Source organism: Esox lucius, chromosome 5 (genome assembly GCF_011004845.1).
Source record: "Esox lucius isolate fEsoLuc1 chromosome 5, fEsoLuc1.pri, whole genome shotgun sequence".
Taxonomy (NCBI): domain Eukaryota; kingdom Metazoa; phylum Chordata; class Actinopteri; order Esociformes; family Esocidae; genus Esox; species Esox lucius.
Window position 1 is genome coordinate 17,570,785 of NC_047573.1, and position 24,106 is coordinate 17,594,890.

Here is a 24,106-nt window from a genome sequence, read left to right on the forward strand (position 1 = left end):
TGTTCTATAGCAAACTATACTACGTTGTTTGTGGGTGAGAAGGCAATCATTGACACAGTGGGAGTGACCCTCCAGTATCTCCAGCCCTCTGGGTTTCTGCATGTATGACTGCTACTTCTGAGCAACAGAGTGAGGCCTGCTGACTAACTGTGCTCTGAATGCCTTCAATCTCTGCTGAGGAGGACTCTTTTTATTAGACTGTGGTGAGCGCCAAACTGCTCAAACCACCAGATTTACCTGCCTGTTTTGCCTGTCTGATTCTCTGTCTGCCTGCTCCATCTGCCTTCTTGCATCCCTGCCTGCTTTGCCTACTCGCCTGCCTCCCATCTGCTGTCCTGCCATGCCACAGCACTGAAAGCAGAGGGAACGTTCAGGTTGACACACTGTATTTCCACATAGCTGAATTAAGTCAATTGAATCCAATAATGCGCAAACCTGAAAAACTTGTATTCATTTTTCAGCCTGACTTTGACCGTGTAACCATCAGCTAAGCAAGAATAGAACAAGAGGAAAAGACGAAACACATTTTGACAATCGGCACATGGATACAGTATGCTTCTATAGGCTCATATTTGACTATACATTCAGGTTGTATAGATTATTTAATTAGCCTGAAGAGGTTTTGCCTTCTACGTTTAGACCTTTTCATATCTGGATGCCTTGGCAAACAGGATTTTCCACAAACGCCAGAGTGAAAAGGTGGCCAAGGTTCAAGAGGACACAGTCATACAAAAGTACAAACAGAAGTACATTTTTGGCACATTGTATAAATCACAATATTCTGAAGCAATAATACACATGAGGGATAATGCATGTGCTTCAGGGGGAACATCTCTCAGTAGGGTTCTATGGTTCTCATCAGGGCATGGCCATGCACCGTAGAACAGAAACACATCTTGCTCTCTTTACATTTCCTTTACCTGAAGGCTGCCTTTTCTCAAAGGGATAGAGAAAATGATAGCGAGAGAAAAAGGGAAATATAAAAAAGATGGCGTATCGCTACAAATGGCCATGGTCTGTAGTCACATCTTTAAATATAGGATCAAAGATTAAGTGTGAACAGCATTGGGACCGATGAGTCTTTCAGGAGTACAGTACTTTCCTCCAGATGATGCTTGAGCCTCCTTGCCTCCGGGCCGCTCTGATCACGTACTGTACTGGAAATATACAGGACAATGACCTTCCTTCTCTTTGTTGATGACCAAGAGACTTTTCACAACTACAAGCACAGAACAAAGCGTTAATTTTAAAAGCCATAGCCCATAACCCATAGCCCTAAAACTGTGACGGATTCAATGGCTTTGTAGGAGATGCATTTTTCTCGCTCCTGTTTTTATGCTTTCCTTGTTCATAGCCCCAGTCATTGTGGTGTCGAGCTTATATTGCTTGTCAGATTTGGTAATGCAAACCATGGCATCTCATGTTTCCTTTTGCTGTTACCTAATTCACATTTCACTGTTGTTGTTCAGTGACGCTATCACACACAGGAGATTTTATAACACACAATGAATTTGATACTTCTGTTTGCTGTTGCCATGGTTACATCATCCTGCCCCCCCCCCCACCCTCCCACCCCCGCCCCCATCTTCTGACCTTGGGTTTGTGTAGGGTTGACTGACAGTCACGTGCACTGATCCTTTCACGCTGGACATTACACGCCACCAGGGGGCACTGTTCTGGCCCTGGTCTCGGAGAGACACCACCATGTCCCCAACCCCCCCAATCTCAGACCACCACCACCAGTCTGTCCTCTTCCTTTTTGCCTGTGTTTGGTGACTGTGCTTTTGGCGTCCATCTTTCCACTCTCCCACTCTCTCACACAGTCACCTCCGTCTTACTGTTGGTCACAAAGTAGGGCTGGGTGGGCAGGAAGTGCTGACTGTGGTTGAGTGAGCGGGACTGGCTGTGCAGCTCGCTGAAGTCATCCACTGTACACTGGGGCCTCTTGGAGCTGTAGCCCTTCCTCCTGCCAACCGTCTCAGTCCTGTCCCAACCCTTCAGCCCCGACCCGCCTAACATTCCCCTCGGGGCTGCGATGGTGTGGGAGCTGAAAGCCAGTGGATGGTGTTGTTGCGGTTGATGTTGGTTGTGTTGTTGGTGGTGAGGCCCGGGAACCGTCCCGGTGTGGTGGTGAGGACCCGGGAAAGTCCCTGTCCTAGTCATGCCGGCCATGGCTCCCAAACCTTTATTAATGAACCTGTCGCCACCGGCGCTGCTTCTCTGGGGCTTATGTCCCATCTGCTTGGGCACGGCGGGCATGGTGGAGCCCTGGTGGTTGCTGGAGAGGATGGGCAAGCTGCTGGGCATCTCTGTGATGTAGGTGGCCACAGGCTCAGGTCCCAGGGAGCCCAAGGGGATGATGGGGCTCAGGGGATTGTGGGACATGGGCTTGTGGTGGGACATGGACTTGTTATGTGACATGGACTTGTTTAGCGACATAGGGTTGTTGTGGGACATGTTCATTGGATTATGGGTCATGTTTGGGTTAGTCATTAGATTATGGGTCATGGTGGGGTTAGTCATCAGATTATGTGTCATGGTAGGGTTAGTCATCAGATTATGGGTCATGGAGGGGTTAGTCATCAGATTATGGGTCATGGTGGGGTTAGTCATCAGATTATGGGTCATGCTGGGGTTCGTCATTAGATTATGGGTCATGCTGGGGTTCGTCATTAGATTATGGGTCATGTTGGGGTTGTTCATTGGATTATGGGTCATGGTGGGGTTTGTCAATGGATTATGGGTCATGGTGGGGTTAGTCATTAGATTATGGGTCATGGAGGGGTTGTTCAAAGGTTTGTGGGTTTTAGGATTGTTGCCCATAGGGTTCATATGTCGCATGGGGTTCATGTGTTGGAGAGGGAGTCCCCCTTTGGAAGGCAGTTCCACCATCAGACGGCGCTTGTTGTAGAAGTCTCCATTGGCCTTGGCCGCTGCACAAGGATAGATGTAGACACACATAAGGGAAAGAGTTATTGTGGTTCATAAGATGGGAAACTGAAGTACAATAGCAATTCTGGTATACATTTTTATTTTTTTTAAAGGACAACAGTATTTTTTCTGTTAGTGATTACTCATTATTCAGAGAATGAGGAATCTATATCCTTAAGCCATGTTTTCAATTCAGGCTACAGCTACATTCATGACATCCACTCTTTGTCCTCTACACTTATAATCAAAATTCATCATGATTCAAATATTAACCAAATGCTGAATCTGAAAGAAAACATGTTTTATAATTCACCCTGTTCGAGGAGAGGATATATTTCAGTAAACCTTTCCAAAAGACGTGGATTCATCCATGCAGCCTTCAACTGTTAAAGTATCACAGGCAGCCTGGATTCAAACCAGTGTTTCTCCTGCGATAGCATACAGACTCTGCACAGGTACATAAATGAGGATAATTTAAATTGGACTCAGTTGATCAGGGAAACAGTGAGTGATAAATCATCAATGGACAGGAAAAGGATTCTTGGCAAATGAGAGGTGTCTACACATCAGCTGTGATAACATGAGCATTGTGGCAATGTGTCACTCGACCTGCTACACCAGAAACAAATTACCAAACCATTATTTAATTTCACCAGATCAAACCAGTGATTTTTTAGCTTTGACGCAGTGCAGCGAGTATAGAAGCTTTCATTAATTTAAAGGGAAATGCATCTTCAGTGGCTGATGGCAGTGCCTGACGCCGGTGGCTGTAGCGTGGCAGAGCCCTGGGCGGTGGCATACTCAGCTTCAGTTTTCCCGTCTCCCAAGACATGTACCCTCCAGCTATACATTGCTCCACCCGGTTTCCTTGCTCACCGAAGTCACGTTACATACCCCTCATTCATTTATCTTCTGTTCATGTCGACAATCTGTAGTCTCTCTTATCATTGAGAAATGTGTCCTTTTTACAGGGTGATTCACGTTCCCAGGATCCGTCATTACTCCTTAGCCTTAGCTGTTGAGCATCCCAGTGTGACTTTGTCAGGTTATGGTTGATGGCCCTTCTGTTGCGTTTCACATCCTTATGGATAAAGTTAACACAAGGTGAGTTTGCTTTACCGCTGCAACTATCAATCTAGTTTATCGCTTCTGTTCTCCTTCCATCGCGGGAAAATGAGCCGTGCAAGCATGGTGAGTCTCCGTGAGCGTGGGCGATGAGCGCGGCTGCATGTCTGTGTGTCTCCCTGCCAGCAGACCGCCTCAGGATTCAAACTCAGTCAAGCGACAGGTAAATGAATCTAGCCGCAGTCAGTTCAAAGGCACACATACAGGGAAATGTGATGAGAAACAGAACGACTACAGAGTAGATCAAAAAGAGACACAGCCGGACAGAACATTTTAGTGTTGGAAGCTCGGCATCAGCAATGGAACTGTGGGGACTACGGTCATTGTTCCACGTAACTTTGATTATTTGTTACATTCCCATAAATAAAAAGGCTGCAGTCATTACATATAACACAGTGTAACTTCAGTTCAACAACAATACATCAGTTTTTCTACCATTATTGTATCTACAATATCACAGTTAATTGCTGTTACTGCACTTTCATTTGCAGTTTCATAACTGTAACTTTTTTTAAGGGTTGGGTTGATTTCATCTTGTCAAATATCAGAATCGGTAAAATTACAAAACAAAACCATGTGTGCTGTACATACCAGTCTTTTCTTTATACTCACTTTAAATCTATATGAATATCAATAAGCACAACTCGTGTCCCAAACTTCACGTTACCATCATTACCTTCTCAGAAATAACAGCGCAGTAACCGCTCATGTGATGTTTAGCAGCTCCATTCGTACAGTATGGAGTACCAAAGGAGTCAAAATTACATAAATCTATATGTAATTAATAAAATAATAAAATATATTATTAAGTGCAACATTATTTAGAAATGTTTCTTTATAATTCCACTTTTCGAAATAATTGTATGATATTTCATAAAAACAAATTGTATTTCCCAAAGGCTTTTTCTCATCACAAGATGTATTTAATAATATCATGCCCTATTTCACAATTTCAAGACCTTTTTCATAATAATGCGGACAATTTCATAATTTCATGGCCTATTTCATAATATCATGGCGTATTTCATAATTTCATGGTATTTTATCATGATCACAAGGGATATGTCAGTCAATGCAAGTGGATTGTGCCAGTCACACTTGTTTCAACTGGAGTTTCTCTCTTGTGGGCATGCAAACTGGATTTTGAAACATTCATGGTTGCGCTTGAGGACAGCAATTTACACATCCTAGTAAATGACAATAGAAATGCTAAAACAAATGAAAATGCAGGTAGTCACTGCCAGTGGCCTGGATCTTTTTAGAATTGCCCCAGGTCTTTTGATCCAATTACAAAAAATTAAGATGAGGATGTCTGCTTGTTTTGCAGCTGGAATGGGGTTAAGGAACGAACGCAACAAGGAGCGTTTTCATAGCACGTGCATTGTTTCAACTGTGCAACATTTTATGTTCCTTAACAGATTGGTCCAGTGCATCGCACTTTCTTCAGCAATGTAGCACACTTTTTGGGCAGTGGGCCCATGATACATCTACAAGCCTCAAATTAACTCCAGACACTTTAAGATTTCTACCCGTGGGCCTGCTGAAATAGGCTGGCCTAGTTTTACTTTCTTGTTTGTAAACCTATGTAACTTTTGCATCTAAGGATTAGGTAATGTCTAACTACTTTAGTTGCAGTCAAAGCTACATTATATTCAGATTTTTGTATCAAACAAGCTATATTTCTGTATTTTTAAAATACTAAATCTTCAAAAAATGAATGCTGACATTCAAAACATTTTGGAATTGTATCAAGAGTGAACTAATTAAACAATGACCAAGAGAGAGCGGTGAATCTTTTCTTGATTATCTACTTCCTACTTAACAGAACCGGACAGACTACTGGTGAATTACATTTAAATATATTCCAACAATGACAATAATAACATTCTTGCTTTTAAGGACAATAATGTGTTTTCTCAGGCAAAACTTCTCTGGTGTATTATCCTTAGAGTTACCATGGTAACAGTGTGATGTTTATCTATATCCCTAGAGAATGATGATGAAGCAAATTACAAATGTAGGATCTTACCTTTAATATCCACTTCCTACTGGCCCGAAGCGCAAACCAGTAAAGTTTTTTTAAGTATATACTTTTATTCAACATTTTGGCTTGTAGAGACAATTCTTTACATTCTCAGGCAAAATGTTTCAGACTGTTTATCCACTGAGTAACCATGGTAACAGTCTAATGTTTAGCTAGCTTATATCCCTCCTATAATGTCCATTAATATACATTGTAAGCACTTATAAATGCTTGAGTGTTTAAGGGATATCAAGTCATCTCTGTGTTCTCCGTGCATTTCAACAAATTTTAGAAGTCAATAACATTGTGTGCCTCTGGTTCTTTAGCTGTGATTGATCAGGATTAAGTTCTCGCCAGCAGCAAAGTGTACCACATTACAAATTGAATTTTTTAGCAAACCACACTGCACTCCTGAGTGCAGATAGAGTATTTAAACCAGCCAAAATGAACTAAACTAAGGGGTAAGGCACGTTAGAGTTCTAATAAACGCTCCAGACCATTTTTGTATAAAACCATCCAAAAGAAACTCCAATTAGGCTGTTATAGTACTATCTGAGGAATGTAATATCAGATATAGCCTTCCTGTCATTCTCTGTCATGGGGTGGTAGAGTACCTGCAATGCGATTTAATTGCCCATTTGCAACAGTGAAAGATAGAGAGAGCCAAACCATCTAGGCCTACAGGGTTAAGTCTAGGTACTTTGTCCCTTTTATTAGTTTGTTTCTCCATGTCTGGTTTGAAAATCCAATAGTGTGACCTTATATAGAGATGCGTTTGGGGACAGTACAGATAGATATTGATTGGCAGAATAGTTGCTTATCAGCTCTCAGCCTAAGGATTCTGTACCTACCACTGGGAATGTAGCAGAAAGGCAATTAAGTAAAAAGGGGAAAACACTGTGGTTTAATACCAGAGTTTCTCTCCGTACTCCAGGCCAGTTGTGATGAGTGGAATAGGGGCAGAGCAAGGTGGAGGCATGAAGAAATGCTTAAAGTTTGGATAAATGCAAAAACATTTTAAATGAGCTCCTCTCCTGTCATCACTCTGTCTGTCTGTGTCCATCTCTTCTCTCATCCCTTCTATGTCTCTGGCGCTCACTCAGTCTCTCTGTCTGTCTGTCTCTGTGTTTGTCTCTCTCTCTGTCTGTGTCTCTCTGTTCTTATATCTCTGTCATCAATCTGTCTGTCTCTTTCTACTCCCTTCTATGCCCCTCTCTCTGGTGCTCACTCTCTCTCTCTCTGTCTCTCTCTCTCTGTCTCTCTCTCTGTCTCCTTCCTTCTGTCTCAGGAACTTACTGTGTCTGTCTGTCTGTCTGTCTGTCTCTCTACTTCCTTCCATTTCCTTTTCTCTGGTGCTCACTCTGTCTTTAGCTGCCCTCTTTGTGGTGTGTCTCCACTTGCATATCATCAGTTCATGACACCACCAGATGGCCTCTTGGGACTGGGTCTTGATTACATTCTAAAGCAGATCCAAATCATTTCTGTGCTATCTCATTGACGAGTGCTTCTAGAATCTGTCAGAAGCTTTTATTTAGACCGCAATCAATGCTGTGAATAGAGGATGAAGATGAGAGAAGGAGAATCGTATTGAGATTAGGCTTGGAGATGGAGGACTGGGAGGAAGAGGAGAAGGAACAGGTTACAGGCATAATATATGTGTCTTTCTCTGGAACATTTGCCAATATTGTTGGAACTACTCCAGTTTTGCAGATAGCCTTATGAATATCCAGCTGAATAGATTTGTCTTACTTTATTAGTCAACACCAGGAAATCTGTCACTATTTCCTATTCTTAATTGTCTCCGATTGTTATATAAACTGTGTGGCATAAACACAAAATAGAAAAACACTTATTTTCTCCTGGCCTTTAAAGCCAGAGCATAATGGAGTGCTTCTGTAAACAATCACAACAATCTGTTCACAAGCTGAAAATGAGTCAGGCACTGAATGGCAATGTGATGGATTGGGAATTGCATTTACAATTAAGAGCTTTACTCCTACATTTAACATCTCAATAAGAGATTCAGGTATTTAGCATTCCTGTGCTGTTGTGTTTTCCGAGGTAGTGACTATAATTATAGTGCTAAACAAGATGGACATAATCTTGCTTTCTTTATCTTACTGAAGAAGAACAGGTAGCACTGTTTTTACTCAAATAATTAGGGGTTTTCTTTTTCTACGGTGAAGGAAATGTTAAAAAGAAATGTTCTAAGTAAAAATCAGACAAAGATTTGCTGAGTATTTTCTAATGCACAGCATCCATTTTAGTTCCAACAAAAGTGGACAGCTTCATAAACAATCCCTTCCAACATGTATGTAAATGCATAATGATATATAAAAATGATAGTTGATTATGTTTTGTCATTTGGCTGTTTTGGCTCGAACAAGGATCCCTTTTCAGCACTTTACCTAGTTGTCAGCAGGTAGCCTAGCAGCAAAGAGGGATTGCTTGTAAACGACAAGTTGACAAAATCTGTCTTTCAGCCGATGAGCCGGATAGGCCACCCTAGTTGCTACAGGGTCTGATCCCCTGGCCGTGATCCAGACTCTCTGGAGTTTTAGGGGAGAGGGCAATATAGAAATGCACATTTCCAACTCACACATGCACATAATAAACCTACAGTTGTGCTCAGAAGTTTGCATATCCTTGGAAAATGGGTAATATATGTACCATTTGTGAAGAAAACATGAGTGTCCCATGCGCAGCTTTCCTGCAGGAGAATGCAAATTGTCTGCCAGTATTTTCTGATAACAAGCTCCATCAATTTTCACAAGATTCCCTGTGCCCTGTGCTCACACACCCCCAAAACATCAGTGAGCCACCCCCATGCTTCACAGTGGGGATGGTATTCTGTTCACTATAGGCCTTGTTGACCCCTCTCCAAACATAGTGCTTATGGTTGTGACCATAAAGCTCTATTTTGGTCTCGTCACTCCAAATTAGAGTGTGCCAGAAGCTGTGAGGCATGTCAAGGTGTTGTCATGCATACTGCAACTGGGATTTTTTGTGGCATTGGCGCAGTAATAACTTATTTCTGGCAACTTGACCATGCAGCTAATTTTTTTCAAGAATTGTCCTATTGTGCTCCTTGAAACAACCACAATGTCTTTTTCCAGAGCAGCCTGTATTTCTCTTGAGGTTACCTTTGGGTTTTTCTTTGTATCCCGAATAGTTCTTCGGGATGGTCTACCTGACCTTGGCTTGGTATCAAGATATCCCCAGATTCTCCACTTCTTAATACAGCTCTTTGAGTGAGGAACAAAAGGGTTAAAATTAAGAGACCACTGCAAATCTAACGCTGATGTTCCTCACTCAAAACTTTCCTTTTCAACTTTTTTGGAAAGGAAAGTAAAAAGTGCAGTGATCTCTTGATTTTTTTTCCGGAGATGTAAGTGATTGAACAGTACTGACTGGCATTTGCAAGGCTTTGGATATCTTTTTGTATCCTTTTCCATCTTTATAAAGTTCCATTACCTTGTTACACAGGTCTTTTGACAGTTATTTTCTGCTCCCCATGGCTCAGTATCTAGCCTGCTCAGTGCATTCAAGTGAGAGCTAACAAACTCATTTACTGTTTATACACAGACACTAATTCCAATTTAAAAAGCCACAGGTGTGGGAAATTCACCTTTAATTGCCATTTTCACCTGTGTGTGTCACCTAGTGTGTCTGTAACAAGGCCAAACATTCAAGGATATGTAAACTTTTGATCAGGGCCATTTGCGTGATTTCTGTCATCATTATGATTTTAAAAGGAGCCAAACAACTACGTGATAATAAATGGCTTCATATGATCACTATCCTTAGATAAAAGATGATCAGCCATATTTTCAAAATCAATGCCAGAATTTCTGCCAGGGTATGCAAACCTATGAGCACAACTGTACGGCCCCGGCTAATTCTACTGATAATAGAAAGCCCCAGTCAAAGCCCAGGTTGTCTCTCCAGGGCTCTGCAGACACAGCTTTGACCAGGCTAACGGAGCAGACTCTCACCTACGATCTTGAGCGAGGCGTACTTGTTGAGCTCCTTGTCTGGTTGTTGTTTTTCATAGACATGGGCCAGTTGGCTGAGGGTGGGGTATGGGTGTGACTGACTTCCCTCTGTAGAGACAAAACACAAAATGGAGTAATGTTAGACAGCTTTGGTACCATCGTGGTCTCGGTGGAATAACACAATTCGCTAGCAGTAACATATTAGGTATGCTACTTCACGGTACACTTGTCTCATATCATGAAGTGACAGTAAATACAGTAATACTGAACCAGTGTACAGTGCACTACCATGGACTCAATAGTTCATAGAGTAAGTCATAGAGTAAGTATTTGACCAGTCCAGTAGTATCTTTTTCCTCTGGAGATAATGATAAAGAAAAGAGTAAGCGCTCATTTGAAACCACTGTCCTACGGTTTTGGAGATATTAACTGCACATCCATCTTACTCAAGGCGAAGTTGTACTTTATCAGAGACTACAGCCCTTGAAAGCCGGATTAAGTGAGGGAGAAGGAGCTAAGAAAAAAAGAGAGAGAAGAGAGCTCAAGAGTAGGGGGAAATACAGGAAAGAGAGAGGGAGATACAGCTGAGAGAACAGAGAAAGGAATCTGAGCAAAAGGGAAAGAGAGAATGAGAGACAGGCACCAGAAAAGATGTCTGATGGGAGAATTTACACCCAGTCCTCGTATTCATATTCCCAGCCGACTTAGAGGAGCCTCGTCTAGCCCTGAAAATCAAACACAGAGCCCTCCAGAGCTCAGAATCCTGCTCTGCCCGAGAAAGAGGGCCAGCGGTCTTATTTACTTACGGAAGCAGCGGCATTACCCTTCTGTTTCCCCCTCCCGTGACAGAGAGACAGACTGACATACAGACAGATAAAGGGGAGCTGAGACCTGTGTCGGCAAAAAGACACTATTGATTCAAATAGTTGTTTCCTTCATTTTCATCTCTGTGGGCTGTCAGTGTGGAGGGACATTCAAAGCACCTGTAACCTGAACGTCAAGCTCGTCAGGCAGGCAGCTAGCGCAGTGTCAAACGAATCATTTAGCAACGACGCAGGGTCTGTGACACAGAGTGGGAGAGGAGGGCGTGGGGCAAGAAAGGGAGGGAAAGAGGGAATGAGTGGGGGAGACAGAGAGAGGGAGTGTGTGAGCGTGCGCGCGTGTGTGTGTGTGTGAAGGACAGAGAGACAGAGAGAGGGAGAAGGAACTGATTGCAGCAAGTTACACCGCACCTTCAAGACCACTCACACACACTTTAACCAAACACCTCATTATTCAATCAAAACTATGCTGTGATTATAGTCAAAGGTTAAATCTGGATGGATGTTGTGCAAGTAAATGCTTTCCATACATTGTAAACAGCTATCTTTTCCATTTTCACACTACACCACTGTATACTATTGCTCAATAATTGCTTTTGATCTGTCTCTAAGCTACACATACTAGTGAACCCTGGAGACTAACACGCATATACACACACATATACACACACAGACTCACATATACACATACATATACACACACAGACACACATATACCCACACAGACATGCACAGACACATACATATACACACACAGACACACATATACACATACATATACACACACAGACACACATATACCCACACAGACACGCACAGACACATACATATACACACACAGACACACATATACACACAGACACGCATAAACACACACATATACACACACTTACACACTCAAGACACACGCAAGACACACATAGCAAGTCTGTGACCTTGTAGAACCAGCCCACCTAGACACATGCAGACAGTAAGCAACTCAATTTCATCCATTGTGAATTCAATCTGCTGAATGAGTGACAGCTGTCAGTCTGTCAATCAAATTGACAGGCATTTGGAAATCTTTGTTAAAGGGATGTACATTATCAGCAGTAACACAACATGTGATCTATAGGCAGTAACACAACAAATGATCTATAGGCTGTAACATAACACATGATCTGTAGGCAGTAACACAACACATTGTTTATATGCAGTAACACAACACATTATCTACTGGCAATAACACAACACATTATATATTGGCAATAACACAACACATTGTCTATATGCAGTAACACAACACATAATCTACAGGCAGTAACAAAACACATTATCTATAGGCAGTAACACACCACATGATCTATAGGCAGTAACACAACACATTATCTATTGGCAGTAACACAACACATGGTTTATATGCAGTAACACAACACATTATCTATTGACAATAACACAACACATGCTTTATATGCAGTAAAACAACACATGGTTTATATGCAATAACACAACACATGATCTACAGGCAGTAACACAACACATCATCTATAGGCAGTAACACAACACATAATCTATAGGCAGTAACACAACACATGATCTATAGGAAGTAACACAACACATGATTTATATGCAGTAACACAAAACATGGTCTATAGACAATAACACAACACATTATTTATAAGCAGCAACACAACACAACGCATTTTACATTAGAAAAACACTCACTTTGTATCTAAGGACTTACGACCACACTGTTTTTGAATGCCATAAATCATGGCACGACCACGACCGTACACAATTTAGACTGTTTCGTCGTGTCTTCTGAGAAACCATGAACAGCACTGCAGTGTGAACTGGGACAGTGTAACAGCGCATGTGATGCATGTAAGTGGGAGTGAGTCCATGCTTACTGCTTGGCATGGCTTCATAGCTGGCTGCACGGGGTATTCCATGTTTCTTTGGTGTTTGGAAGCTGACTCATCTTCTACCTCTCTCTCTGAAGGGAATACTTCCTCCTCTCCAGGATTCAGCTGCTCACTGCCTTTATGTTCTCCATGCTTTCACTTTGTCATGGCAACTTGGAGACTGTGTGTGTGTGTGTGTGTGTGTGTGTTTGTGTGTGATCTCTTTTCTGTCTTTTTCACATCGCCCACACATACCAACCAGCTACTGTACGGCCAACTTGACTTTTCACCTATATACAGTGTCTGTATGTGTCCATCGGCTCTGAGTGGTGTGAGTGAGCCAGGGTGCATCTCTGTGTATGTGTTTGCTATTTCTGTAAGAGTACGATTGTGTGAGCATGTTTATGCCAGCATACATGTTTTATAAGTCCAAGTGAATAAGGAGGTATACTCCTTTCCTTATTTACAGACACGGTGCATTAGGTTGAAGAATACACCTGGTGTATAATATGATACTGCATCATGAAGCAGCAGTGTGTAGTAGTTACACCTGGTGTATAATATGATACTGCATCATGAAGCAGCAGTGTGTAGTAGTTACACCTGGTGTATAATATGATACTGCATCAAGAAGTAGCAGTGTGTAGTAGTTACACCTGGTGTATAATATGATACTGCATCATGAAGTAGCAGTGTGTAGTAGTTACACCTGGTGTATAATATGATACTGCATCATGAAGTAGCAGTGTGTAGTAGTTACACCTGGTGTATAATATGATACTGCATCATGAAGTAGCAGTGTGTAGTAGTTACACCTGGTGTATAATATGATACTGCATCATGAAGTAGCAGTGTGTAGTAGTTACACCCGGTGTATAATATGATCCTGCATCATGAAGTAGCAGTGTGTAGTAGTTACACCTGGTGTATAATATGATACTGCATCATGAAGTAGCAGTGTGTAGTAGTTACACCTGGTGCATAATATGATACTGCATCTTGAAGCAGCAGTGTGTAGTAGTTACACCTGGTATATTGTATAAAACTGCATCATGAAGCAGCAGTGTGTAGTAGTTACACCTGGTATATTGTATAATACAGCATCATGAAGCAGCAGTGTGTAGTAATTACACATGGTATATTGTATAATACTGCATCATGAAGCAGTAGTGTGTAGTAGTTACACCTGCTATATTGTATAATACTGCATTGTGAATCAGCAGTGTATAGTAGTTATACCTGGTGTGTTATATACTGTAATACAGTACCATGAAGCAGTAGTATGTAGTAGTTACACATGGTGTATTATGTAATACTGTATCATGAAGCAGTAGTGTGTAGTAGTAAAACCTGGTGTTTTATATAATACTGCATCATGAAGCAGTAGTGTGTAGTAGTTACACCTGGTGTATTATAAAATAAGGCATCATGAAGCAGTAGTGTGTAGTAGTAAAACCTGGTGTTTTATATAATACTGCATCAAGAACCAGTAGTAGTTACACCTGTGTATTATGTAATACTGTATCATGAAGCAATAGAGGTGCATCCCGGTTGACCTCTATCTGTGAACCCTTCAGTACAGGTGCATGGTGTGTGACCTGTCTGTGATCCTAAAGTAGAGGTGCATTCTGTGTGAACTCTGTCCTTGATTCTATATTAGAGGTGCATGTTGTGATCCTACATAATAATTCTACTCCCTGTGTGGCTGCCATAACACATTTCACTGTAGCTTCTGGAAGAGGTAGATACGTTTTGACCATGTTGTCATGATGCACTTGGGTTGATAAATGTATAAGTCTCAAGAGGCAGAGTTCAGCACTGGTTTTGGTAAGATATTATCTTCTGCTGCCATCAGCAATAAAAAGGAAAGGAGAGACATGACACTGAAGCTGTCTCTTTGGCCCCTGTGAAGTCCACTTGATTTTTCTGATATAAGATATTATTTGTTTCTTCTTTGTATTCAAAGGGTAAACTAAGCATGACTATCCAGATTCGTCATGCATTTAATCAGAGTCAGCAGTCAATAGCTGTTGGAACCGGCTGGTTTCAGATGAAAAATAAATGATATCATGTTGGCTGGAAGGCTACAATTCATTTGCAGTAGTGATAATGTACATTGAAGATCCACAGTACGGCAGTTTTTTTTTTAACATTATGGTGCTCATTATCATCACCATATGTCCATTTCTTCATTATGTCTCATTAGTAGGACAGCATGTTTCCATTTATGAGAACACAGTGAGGAGACTCAGAAGGGGTGGCGAGATACAGACCATGCCTATGACTGTAATGACATCTGATTCATAGGGTTTTGGTCAGAATGAGTGTCCAAGGAAATAGGGTCCCATTTGGGAAGCATTCTCTCCCTACAGAGCTTCCACCAGGTTGCAGGATACAACCCACTAATGTCTATCTTTTCCAAAACTCTTACACAACACTCATTCCAAGTAATTCTCCTTCTCAATAGGTACTTAAGGCCAGAACCCAACAGATGATTTAAAATAATATATATTTTCTTATGTTATTTATGGATTGTGTTACAAATTCTGAAAGAATGTGTGGTAAATCTGTTTACTGTTAAAATAAATGTTGTTTTTAAAGCTTTTTAGTTCACAACAAAACATCCTTTAATCTATCAGCAAGTGAAACTTAATCTTTTGAAATGTTGCCATGCAGATTTTAGGGCTGTTGAGTAAATATTGTGTACCACTAGCCCAGCTGGAAGTCCCCAAGATCTTTCATTTCCATTCCTGCTTATGTGTACTTTGTGACTTCTATGCTACCATACAATATTGGACTGCAATGAATTCTGCTTGGCTGTTATTCTATATTCTGTCCATATTCTGAATGTCTCATGATCCTCATTGTTTCCTTCATTCACAATACAGCATTTCTTTGGAGGGAAATTGGTTTCTTTTGAGGAGAAGGACCTATGTACCAAATTGGCTTAGGTTAAACAGGCTGAGGTGCTGGATCGTGTAAAGTGTATTTTCATTTGCTTGATATAGCACCCCCCTTGGACCAATCAGTGTAATTTTGTAAATGTGGGATCTCTGAGGCAAGATGCATCATCCACGTGAGGTATGCCATCTGAGTCGGACCGATCCACAATCCCCTGCCCGATTTCATTATATCTATGGGCCCCACTACTGCACAACAGAGACCGGAGCAACAACTGTCAAGGTTGTGTTGTTCCGGAGTGTTCTACTAGCATAGAAAAGGTCAGCGGTTGTTGGTAATGTTTCTTTGAGCGAACAGAGGGTCAATCACTGTGTGACAGTGCCCTTGTTTGGCTTTAACGCTCTGGTTTTCCCTGAGTGGTCCACTGAGATGGTTTTGTTTCGGATCAGGCCTAAGTAGTTCTGTGTTACCCTAAGTGCCACTGTCAGGGTGAGTTATATTCCCTGCCTCCTCACGGTTCCTGGACAAGCGTATGAGTCAGCAGCCAACAGCGCATCTTAGTAACAGCTGATAAAAACATCCCTCAGGTCTCAGAGAAACAGACAGGTGTGGAAGTAATGTAATGAAAACATCCTCGGTGTCAAAGAGCCATGAACACACGTGACGTTATGAATACATCCTCAGAGAATCGTAGAGGGAAGTATATGATGTATTTAATAGCCGGGTGGTGCTTCTTGAAGCTGAAATAAAATGGGGTCATAGTGTTTTGGATTGTTGTGAAATGGAACAAATAAGGATAATGGAAAAATTGAATTTGTTTCTAAAGGAATATTTGTAAAATAATTAGTCAAAGATTACCAAGCCTCTTGGGGGGGTGCAAGCTCATGAAAGCTTGCAACTGTGAAAATATTAGTACATTTTATTTCCTTTATACCTAATAAATATGCACTGAAGACAAAATCAACCATTATTTTAATTAAATAGCATTACAATTAAATGCCATTCTAATTATGTTAATTGTTTATCAATTAATAAGACAGATAATGTTGTTCTACAATAAATATTCAAATTCTGTATTGCTAACTGAAACAGTAAAAATAATACTGGTCCCATTACACCTCCACCATCCCCTCACCTCCCTACACACATACACACGAGTACACACAATATTTGTAACAGTAAATAGGTGTGCAGGTATAGATGAACAATGATCAGGCCTGACTACCGTACTTCTTACTGTACTGTATAGTTGAATACTTGTCTAGGTTGGTATTTTTGCTGTTCAAATTCTGAGCTGGAATAAAACAACTGATCAGATTCAAAACAGAGAAACTTTCTCAACAAATTTATTTTTCAAGTTTGTTTCTATATTAGCCGTGTGCTAACAAGGGGTTACTTAAAAGAGAAACTCACATTTACATAATTTGTCAGACCCCCTTTATATTCAGAGCTCCTACCTTATTTCGAATTGTTGGCTGAAATAGCATGAGTATTAATCCTGATAAGAAACGTAGCGACAAAACATAAGTGTGACTCTTTGCATTATTCCACCATTCATTTCTTCAGTTCAGTGAGTTTAGTTTCTCACATAATTGGCCAGAATGAGCATGTGAATGGGCTTTGAACGCAGAACCATACACTCCATTACGTGTGAATGTGTACTGAAAAACATAAGGGATCTGTTAAATGAATGTCCTGTTTTCTGTCATTTTGCAAAGCATCCACATTTAAAAAATCGGGCTAGAAGTCAATTAATGTGTATCAGCACATATACTGATAAATGCATAACAGTGGTCAAAATGTTTCCGTTTTCTAAACGACTACAACACCAGTGGGGCGGTATTTCCTTTACTGGCATATTCCTTCCTTCAACCCAGGTTTTTTCATAAAATGATCCTGTTAGACTGGGTACTGATAGCTAACTAATACCTAACTAACTAACTTTACATTAAGCAACACAATGGCTTGTTATCGTTAATTGAAGGATTTCTTTTTTGGAAGGGATCTTACATTGTGGTATTGAACCATACATGTTTGAGCCGGAGTACTATACTGTATAACAGATATAAGAGACAGTGGTAGCTGTATATTGGGATATTCTAAATTTGTCAACTCCTTTCTCCTGCCAATATTGTGGTGAAACTCACTCAAATACATATTTAAGAATGGGTGTCCTAATTGCATTTGGACCACAACAGATTTATCAGGACCAAGACAGCAAATAACAGTTAATTATTCATTTGCGCCTTTGTTCTTGTTAAATAAAAAGTAGCTGTGGATTTAACTGGAAATACGACGACATTGCTGCATGTGGTAATATAGTGAATTTCAGTTAGCCATGAAATTACCACTTTGAAAGTGAGTGGTTTTGATGTCATGTACCACAAATTGGCACATACGTGATGAAATCTTGCTGCATAAAAATGGTCTTCTTTGAAAAACGCATTGTGTTTTCAAGCCACAGTAATGACCATTAGAAACGACTCCTCACATGGTCTAGAAGAGAAACAGAAAGCAATGCGCAAAAATCATCAAAGTAACTCTTCACATAAGACAGGCTACATTAGGCTACCCCAGTTAATGTCAACTTCTATTGTAACAATGTTATCTACTGTAAACATTGGCTGAACAGCACATTTTTTTTTACAGCTTATATGATTTGAATGCTACCATGCAACTGTAAGCTAAAGAATTATACAATATTAAAGGAGCCCATATGACTAGAAAAATGTGAAGGTTTTTGCCAAATTCCCCTTTAACTACCTCTCAATTTTGCATTTAGATACGAAATGTCAAATATATGTCAACACTTCTTCCTCCGAAGCACCGTTCTATGGATTGAATTTTGTGACAACATTGACACTGAGAGACTAGGTCAACACTCCAGCAGCAGATACCTTTCCTTTCCTACAGCTCATAAAACATGCATAGGCATATATTTCAGGAGGAGCCGGAGCATCCCAAAGAAATGCAGCAAAGACAAGGGCACTTTGGCGCACCAGCAATTTCCACTCTGCATCCAACCTGCCTATTCACCTACATGGCATATACTACAGTAGACAGATGCATATATTTCTATTATTAGCGAAACGTGAACAACCCACAAATTGAAAGATTAAAATCAATTCAAGGAAGACATCTTCTCCCTTGAAGAAAAATGCAAGCTAGCATATGCAGTAGGGAGAAAACTAGGTTACTGTACAAAGCGCATCTGTTTCTGTTGCTGAGAGTACAAGCACAATGAGCAGTAGGTTTGTGTGTGCTTCACTCTGTAGCATCTTGGCAACAGTGAGAGAACTATTGTGCTCCAAGACAAAGGGACCTCCTTCTGCCAATATGAAGCGGTGCCAGGTAGGGACTACTCTGTTATGGATGGAGAACTGGGTCGCTAGGAAACCCCATATGGAGCCCCGGCCGCTTGGCCCCCACTGCCTTCAGGCCTGCAGAAGTGCCTCTACCCAGGAGCACTGTATGGACAGTATTCATTCTGTTTTGCATGCCTACTGACATAAGCCCATGTGACCACACACATCCTCAGAGTGAACAGAAATCGTCAGCCCAGTTAATACCTGTGAGGTAATTAATGCCAATCATTGCCTCAAGAGAAAATTACCCACTGCCACTGCTGTAAAACTACAGTTATAGCAGCAGGAAGACTATCTCTCCCTCTCTCAGCTCATTAACATCCACAACCTGTGCCCTTCTCCTGCTGCTAGAGAAGCATTTCGGAACACAAACAAATAAACAGGTACTCCATTGTCTGCTGTGGTCTGGGAGACAGGGTATGTGGGACACTTCTTAATCAGGACAATATTTTAGGTTGTGGTCGTTGGGAGTAATTGATGACTCAAGGATATCCCTCCCTTCAGTCTTCCAACACCCCAGGCAATGCTGGCAAATAATTTAATTTTAGAAGATTTTAATGGACGTTCAATTCAAACCAATTCAAACTAAAATATCAACCACTGCCAAACAATACTTTTTCAGTGTTGTTGAAACGAATTGATGCATTATGAGTCTAGGAAATCCTTCACACCTGTCCTGCCCGACCCCAGGCAATGATGGCCAATTAGTGCACTCTGGGACTCCTGGCCACACACAAATATAGAGCCGAGGCTTGAATATGTGAATACGTTATTCAAGCCTCCCCACTCTGGAGATTCCCAGGAAGCATAATGCTCATTTAATTTCAGTAGATTTTAAAGGAAGTTAATTTCAAACCAATTCAATTAAGATGTCATTTCTTCTGTGTAATCATTAAGATTCAAAGAATATTTACAGACCACCGTAATTAATGTTGTATTAGAAGGAGCAAATACAATTGACAACACATACCCATATACATGACCAAAAAATTTAAATTAGCAGTGATGTTCACAATAAATAAGCCATTATTTTTGCATTTAATTTCATTTAACTTCCTGTGGAATTCAGTTAGAGGACTGAAATTGGAATAAAAGAGCAATTCACAACTCAATTCAGAATAGAACCCTGCATGTAGGTCAACAACCGCAAGCCAGATATTCATTTCTCAGCCACATCCTATGAATTACAAATGGCCTGCCCCTCTGTATGACAACAATACACACAGTCAACAAACCAAGTGTGTGTGTGTGTGTGTGTGTGTGAGTGTTCTATAGGACAGTACAATATATGCAAATGCATGCATTCACACACTGCAGCTGCAGTCAAATCCTGGGAGGAATCAGGAAGCGATGGCAAATCAGACAGGCTGCTATCTAACTAATCTCTACTAGTTCAACCTTAAAGTTAGAATAAAGTTCATTGGTCCCCTTCACATGCAGATGAAATGGCAGTATGCCATGAAACCCCCTTTTTCTAGTTCCTTATAATACTGCAGTAAGACCAAACAAGAAATATAAAATACAAAAAATATGATTTACGAATAATCTGAACTGAAACCACCAGACTTCAGTTATTCACTTGCAGTTGGCTATTTAGCAGTTGGATGACTAATGAAATAATATTTTCCCCAAAGTCCCAAAGAGTACAGCCCACTGCACAATAAAACATGGTGTGCCCTCCAACCCGGCAGTGTGGCAGGTCCTGTAGGGGTGGGAAGCTCCCACCTGATGCTGCATTGGAGGTGACCTCACAACAGTGTGAAGATGGGAGGCAGTTGAGGGCGGTGCAGTCACTGCTCCAGGCCATGATACAACCTGACAGGATGCTCTCAATAGTGCACCTGTAGAGGTTTGGGAGGAACGCAGGGCTCTACATACAATAAGTCGATCTTGAGCCACCACCAACTTGAAGCTCAGTAGCTGTCCAAAGAATTCTTAAAGGAATCAAATGGACCAATTTTTGCTATTTTTCTATGAATAATAATTGTTTTGTACATTTATTTGGGTGGAAAAAAACACCCAGAATGATGTTAAGTGATTTTCATGCCAGCTAACGTAAAACTGTTCACCTCTGCAAACCTGTCTACGTAGACTACCTGTCACATGTTGTATTGTTGACATGATGGAGATTTCCTGTTGGGCCTATGATAGTTATTTGCATAGATATACAAACCGTTAAATCATTGACCACTTAAAATGGAAGTCATCACCAAGACAACACCCATGGGTCAGAATCCAGTGCCAGGGAACAGAAAGGAAGAATTCTCTCCTGAAGGCCAGCACTCTGCTAACCCTGGCTCCTAGATCAATATTCTTGGGATTGATTCTCTTTCTGGTTTGAAAAAGTCGAAAAGGAAGGTTTTGAAAAAATCTAAAATACAGCTCCGGGAAAAAATTAAGAAATCGACTTATATATATATACAGTTGTGCTCAAAAGTTTGCATAACCTTGAAGAATTGGTAATATACAGTCCAACTTGGCAGGTGAGCCAAAAAGTTAATTTCGGACACTGATTGTAATGCTCTGAAATGACAGGGGGTAAATGTTTTTCATTTTCCAAAACTGATTTGGTCATTCACAAACTATGTATAAATGCATATTTGTATCTTGGCCTAATCTTGCCCTGCATATAATGCTTGTAGTTTCCCTATGACACAAGCAAGAGGATATTACAGAGCTGCTTTTATCTCTCCCTGTCTCTTTTTCATTCTCTATCTCACTTTCTTACTCTCTCCATCTGTGTCTGTGACCGAGAGTTAGCTCCTTTGGTCCCCTTCGGCCCACAAACACTACTGGGAGAAATACCTTTTCATATCATGTTATATTCTTTCCCAGGAATCCTAGGGGCAGCCATCCCGTTTAGAGGGAATGTGACAGATGGCAGGTGACATCCAAGGTATTTTTCTCCCTTTTGAGCTCTGTCATCATATGCCCTGTTTGAATTTTAACTGGATTATTATTTTCAGTCACTCTCTGTTCTGTGAATGCAAGATGTCTAGAATCTGTTTCAATCTGTTTTGTGCAGCAATTAGAGTGGTACTTATTCCCTGTATTATTTTTTGTGTATGTTCAGACTGGAAATATATATATCCATTTTTTTTAAAACTAATATTACAGCTATGTTCCTTCCACTGCTCAACTGCCCCATGCAGGGTGCGAACCAGGGGTCTGCCGAACAATCCTCTGAACACACCAACAAAAGCCCCAGAAAATATTAAGGTCTTGCGAAGCAAGAGAAACAACTACTTCAAAGTCTCAGAATATTTTACATCACTGATTGAAATGCTACCAAAATGTACCTAGTTACACCATCACAAGACCATAATATAATGTAAAATAAAATGTATGAATATGCGTTGCATATTATATTAACATTTGTTTTTCTTTCAAATATGTTTTAGTAGGAGCAGTAGTCAGCCAGTCTACACAAACAGAATCACAATCCAGACAGTGTGTAATGTCCAGCAAGGCATTTTGTAAGATTGACATCTCCTGGAGACATTTGCCAGTCACATTCAGAAGCCCAGGAATACAATGAAACTTAAAAGCACATCAGATTCTTGGCCAAGGTTTAGGAGAACAACTACAACTATATTTAACTTTACTAAATATAGTTTTTTAGTTAATTTAGGTTCACTTAACTCTAATAACAAAATAAGAACACATTTTATTATTTATTAAATCTAATTAATTTTACTACATGCAAGGGAGCATTGCCAATTTGTCTTGTAATTTCAATAATTTGTCAATTTAAATTGTTGAATTATTTGAAATTATTTGTATAAAAAATATCTTCCTTGTCTTTTGTGAACAATTAAATAAACAATGTTTTAGTTGAGAGAAAGGTGGATTCTGGCCAGGGGGTCTACCAGCAGGATTGCGGTTTGCAGCGAGCCATACTAACATATTCAGGTTTTATTGAAATTCACAGTCACACATCAGATACAAACACACTGACGACAGAAATAACGTCAATATGTGTAAATATGTCATAGTGCTTTGTATAAAAAACAATTGTATTGGTTTGAAGGCAGATCAGATTTTTCAGTAAGCAGCTTCATATTTTGTTTCTGTTTGGTCTCGTGCAAAATCCCTGACAGATTGCATGTGATCTCCGTCATTTGTGAAGATACTGAAATGGAGCATTTGCATATGCGAGAGACTAAATACAGCGGGCGATAAGAGGGCATGGATGAAGCCAGCATTTCCATAACAGCAACTAAGCACCCACACATCTGTGAGAGGAGCGAATGAGGGACAGAGATAAGAGATCAAGCCAGGTACAGACAATGGTAGGTAGAGTGAATTTTTACCCATGTAGTTAAGCAGATTCTATCATCTGAACTCCTCAGTCCCTGGATTTCTTTGGTGCCTTTTGAAGTCAAGATTGTACAAAAGTCTTTTTTGTTATGCATTCAATCAGGGAAGGTCACCGCGACAACCTTGACCAATCCCATTGTCTCTGAGTAATCATCTCAGATTCAAGGTGGCAGGTATCAGAGGTATCAGAGTTTCTGAAGGACAGTCCTGACATTTGATGGAAGTATTACCTCACAAACTAAAAAGCACATATTTTGCTTGAGAAAACCTGGCATTAAATTACACTGAACAAAATTATAAATGCAACACTTTTGTTTTTGCCCCCATTTAACAGATCTAAGACTTTTTCTATGTACACAAAAGGCCTATTTCTCTCAAATATTGTTCCCAAATCTGTCTAATTCTGTGTTAGTTAGCACTTCTCCTTTGCCGAGATAGTTCATCCACCTCACAGGTGTGGCATATCAAGATGCTGATTAGACACCATGATTATTGCAAAGGTGTGCCTTAGGCTGGCCACAATAAAAGGCCACTCTCACTAACACAGATTTAGACAGATTTGGGAAGAATATTTGTCTACACACAGAGAGTAAAAACATGCTTGTGGAAATCTGTGCCAATTTATTGAAAAACTGAAATATCTCATCTGGTGAATGGGGAATACATTAATTGTTATATTACAGTCATATTCAATTCCATCTATAGTACCATGGAACATCAGAGGCTTTTACACTGTGCTGTC

At 40.5% G+C, this 24,106-nt stretch overlaps 1 protein-coding gene across 1 annotated transcript in view; it reads right to left on the minus strand.

Moving 5' to 3' along the window:
- Positions 1 to 1,207: 1,207 nt before the first annotated feature.
- shisa9a (shisa family member 9a) overlaps positions 1,208 to 24,106 on the minus strand; it is a 35,762-nt gene continuing 12,863 nt past the window's right edge. Inside the window, exons 3-5 of the mRNA XM_013133779.4 lie at positions 10,075 to 10,182; positions 1,594 to 2,933; positions 1,208 to 1,219 (exon numbers count right to left, since the gene is read on the minus strand). Of these exons, the coding sequence (XP_012989233.2) occupies positions 1,816 to 2,933; positions 10,075 to 10,182 (1,226 nt within the window). The 3' untranslated portion in view covers positions 1,208 to 1,219; positions 1,594 to 1,815. The remainder of the gene's footprint in view (positions 1,220 to 1,593; positions 2,934 to 10,074; positions 10,183 to 24,106) is intronic.